At 36.3% G+C, this 4,555-nt stretch overlaps 1 protein-coding gene across 1 annotated transcript in view; it reads right to left on the reverse strand.

Annotated features, from left to right (window-relative positions):
• Positions 1 to 4,555, reverse strand: part of LOC107725886 (lipase maturation factor 2-like) — an 18,437-nt gene that overhangs the window by 10,858 nt on the left and 3,024 nt on the right. The window contains exons 7-10 of the mRNA XM_016535305.1: positions 2,080 to 2,349; positions 1,940 to 1,968; positions 1,113 to 1,306; positions 593 to 774 (exon numbers count right to left, since the gene is read on the reverse strand). Of these exons, the coding sequence (XP_016390791.1) occupies positions 593 to 774; positions 1,113 to 1,306; positions 1,940 to 1,968; positions 2,080 to 2,349 (675 nt within the window). The remainder of the gene's footprint in view (positions 1 to 592; positions 775 to 1,112; positions 1,307 to 1,939; positions 1,969 to 2,079; positions 2,350 to 4,555) is intronic.

Below are 4,555 nucleotides of genomic sequence, written 5' to 3' on the forward strand. Positions count from 1 at the left end.
ATATTACAACAAAAACATTACAACTACTACATAAATAGTATATCATATATGTATACACTGTGGGTGTAGATATATATTTATATATATAAAATGTTATATTTATTTATTTAATACATCTGATTATTTTAATACATTACCCTAATAAAAACAAATAATAAAATAGTACAATAAAAAAAATAACATTACAACTACTACTATTTAAAGGGGTCATATGATGCTTTTTTAAAGATCATTATTTTGTGTATTTGGTGTAACAGAATATGTTGACATGCTTTAATGTTCAAAAAACACATTAATACTGTACATTATTGTAGGTCCTCTATGCCTCGCCCATAATACACAATTCCATTTAAATATGAATGCTATTTGAGATGTCAAGTTGTTTAAAAGGTCCATTTAGAGGTGGAAATACAGTTCTTTATTTCTATTTTAACTTAAACTTTCACCTTGTAGTGGAGCCAGTAAAACAAACAAACAAACATTAAATTTAGATCCACTCTTCATATTTTCAATAGGAAGGATGCGTATATCATTTAATGCAAGCATGCCCAAACACACACACACACACACACACACACTACACGTAACGAACCTGAACATAAAAGCCAAACAGTCTCAAACGGCGAATGGGAGCAAAGAACGTCACAAGAGGAACGATGATCTCGCTCTGCAACACAACCACTGCTCCGAATCTCAGCAGCCAATCAGGAAGCTGATGGACATACCAGGCCAAAGGAGTGGGGTTCATCTGGTTCTCCAAATGATGACTCAGTGCTGCAAAAGAGTTTTCAAAACACTGTAATCTACAGATGAGTCAGTTTTTCCCACATAAATGTGCTGTCTGCATCACAGTTCTTGGCTATTTTCACCATTACTTCATGCAAATTCAAAGAAACATTCACTCGAATAAACATTAGCCCTTTCACTATTTAAGTCCCTAGATTAGCAAAACCTTACACTAATGGATGTTTTATATGTTCTATAAATCATTTGGGGAGTGAATTTCCAGCAAAGTGCTGTATAAGATTTCCTCATGAATAAGAGTGGGCGGCATCACAAGCACAAATCTCAACCAATACAGAATGAATAATGTTAAAAATGAATCATTTTACCTGAGAGGTCATACCACGCAGGGTCGCCGCTGGCCAGCTTACTCACACCTGTGCAGAAGGTCAGCCGGAAGAACAGCCAGCGGGTCAACCAGAAGCTCACGGGGTCATGATGACGGTAAGAGGAGTGACGCCGCAGTAAACCCAGCGGAGCTACAAGCACAGCCAGAAGCCCGGCCTCCAACAGCAGCACGTCCCTATGAGAGCATTGTCACAATGTTCGATATAATGTTTACACGCCAAAAGCGGAACGAAACAGCGCTACTCATTTGAAGCATGCAGAAACGAAGAAATACATTTTTCTATTAAGATATTTATTTTAAGGAAAAATGAGTGGAAAAGTGTAAAGAATTCAAAAATGTTTTTTTTTGTCATGATCTGACAATAAAAAGCAGTTTAAAATCACAATTAAGTTGATTTTAGCCCTTTGATATACAGTTACTAGTGTGTTTTAGATGCATGTTTACCAGCCTTTTGTTATATATGGCTGGGGTTCTTCAAATATAAGTCAGCTTTTTGGCCATATAATCATCAATTCTGTTAGGAAAGCGAAAGCACATAGTTCACTAACTGATTAGTCATTTATTGGACTGTAATCACATCAAATTTAATGGGCAGGCACATAAACTGCAATGAGGTTTGTGGTCAGTTTTCCCTCTCATAAACATTCACATTAACTTTCTGCTGCAGAGAATTTGACTTGCAAATGCCCCAATTACAGCCTCAACAATGATGGAGAAATAAACAAGAGGTTATGGCTGTGTCGGTTATCCCAAATGTGACACAGCAGGTCAAAATGCAAGTCATACATGACAAATTGTGGACCTCACCATTCAGAGTGGAGGAAGTCTCCACCGACCTACAAAACAAAACACATACTGTAATCATTCAATTATGTTTCCACAGAGGCTACAATGTCGTAAGCCTTTGAAGAAGCATTTGACAATAGTTAACAGGACATTATACTGACATTATAGAGTGAGAGGTAGAGGACCCGCAGGCAGAAGTAGATCAGACTGTCTCTCAGGGGCTCCAGCAGCACGGCGCACAGGGCCAGCGCCACTCCAACCAGGCACGTGAGCTCCAGGACCTGCTGGGGCGCCAGTCCCAGAGACGGCCCCAGACCCAGAAGGGACTCCTGCTCCAGCAGGGGCCGCTGCACTTTTGGCATCTGCAGGCGCACAGGGAGAATACCCTCGTCTCCATACAAACCTGTCCAAAGAGACATGAAAAGAAAAGGCTTAGTCAGTTCTGATCATTCTTAGTGTTATTTTGCATGATATAACTGTGCACACTGTTGATCTGTGATCTTGACCTGCTTTATCCTGAAAACATTGTTGTCTTTTGACGATTGCGTTTTCTTGCATTGGTTACATATCAAAATGTGATAACAAATAATATGGCCTTGAAACAACTTTCCATTTCAATAAAAAGACAAAAACACACAGCACAGCCAATGTGGTCCGATTCATGATCAAAAAGTTACTGAAAACATTACTTTTTACTTGAATATTGTAGTGTTATTTAATTAATTGATTCTGAATGAGATTTGTAGATACCTATCTATAACAAAAAAAAACGCTGTGTTGAAATTGTATAAAAAAACAACATAATAATTGTAATAATCTTTATCATGACTATACTTGTGAATATAATAATAATAATTTATTATAACTACACTCATGTACATATAACTATAAATAACACATATACATATATATACATACACAGTATATACTTATATCAGCATGATCATAAATAATAATAATAAATTTAGCTAACAATTTTTACTATACCAAATATTTATGTAAACAATAATAATAATAATAATAATAATAATAATATTTAGCAAACTATTTTTATTATAACAACTATATTTATGTAAACATAATAATAATAATAATAATAAAATAATGATTATTATTTTGCCAAACTATTTGCCAAACTATTAGTCTCCAGTATCCCCACTACCCTAAAATCGATTGACGGATGGAGGAATAGACAGATGGATGTTTTTAATATAACTATATTCCTGTACTACCAATCAATCAATCAAATGAATAAATATCTGCAACCCATTTTACTTCTACACATGTATGTTTCACATTTTGGAAGTAAAACGAGTTCTAAATGCCATTTAATATTGACTAAAGCTGTATTGATGAGTGAGGCATAAAAAGGTGGCAATATGGAGAAAAAAAAAACAGATCATAGCCCATTTCATCAGGCAAATTTGCTGATTAGAAACACTGCGCTATGCAGTCGGTGCTGATAGACTGCCCTCGAGGTCTGCACACAATAATAAGTTGTGTTTGCTCAGTGATAGTAAAAGCACAAAGCATCAAGCGTCATGTAAACATTCATTCAACACAACACCACAGGCACACACTGCCATGACGATGAGCAAAACAAACCAGTCCTGTGACTTTTTAATGCCTTGAAACAAGTACAGACACCCCACATGTCCTAATACCATTGGATGCAAACAGGTGCACTGTAAAATACTGCTTTACGCTACTCGCTAACAGTTAGTGAACAAGAGACTGACGTACAACACAGAGAGAGACATCAGGAAATACTACTTTACGGTTACAGAACGTTGACAAACTGAACTAATTTTAAATGTGACTGAACTCATTCTTAAGGTGGATGGCGGTTGGCAGAGGTTGCAAAGTTGCATATCCACATTTTTGGCATGCAAGCCACAGCAAGAGTGAGTGTATAGCAGGCTGGTTTGAGTTTGAGAACAGGCCGGGTATTGTGGCAGTGCCAACGTATGACTCACGTTTGCTCTTTGAATTACTCCATTTTGGCATTAGACCCAGTTCTGCCACAACCAGCTCCTCCAATCACACTGCCTTAGAGGATCATTTCCCACGGGAGGAAAAGACTCCATGCGTAATCACTGAGAGACCTGGAGTTTAGCTCTGATTGGGAAATATATTCGCAGGAACTGAAACTTGGAAAATGCCCCCTTTTGTTGAGTGCTGAACACACACAGTCGGGTGGCAAATAACCCAACTCAGAATATCAAACAGGAAGAGAGCTAATATATAGTGCACATGATTTCCTTTATCTGTGAGCAACACAGTTTGCTGGTGGCCAGATTTGTCAGTACTCAGCTTTTTGTGATGAACAGACACTTAGCCCCAACCATACTCTGTGAAGATAGTCAGCATGTGATTATTTCCAAAATGATCAACACACCAATTTTATTATTAAATTTACTAAAATAAATAAATAAGCAGAATTATAATAATTATATATAAATAAGTAAATAGAAATAGCAAACTATGGTTTTGGGCAATAAACTGATGCATTCATTGTGTGTGTGCGTATATAGTATATTATAATATATATTATACATATATACACACACACACTGTATGTATGCATGTGTATATATATATATATATATATATATATATATATATAAATAAAATAAA

Source organism: Sinocyclocheilus rhinocerous, unplaced genomic scaffold (genome assembly GCF_001515625.1).
Source record: "Sinocyclocheilus rhinocerous isolate Xijiao unplaced genomic scaffold, SAMN03320098_v1.1 scaffold395, whole genome shotgun sequence".
Lineage (NCBI taxonomy): Eukaryota > Metazoa > Chordata > Actinopteri > Cypriniformes > Cyprinidae > Sinocyclocheilus > Sinocyclocheilus rhinocerous.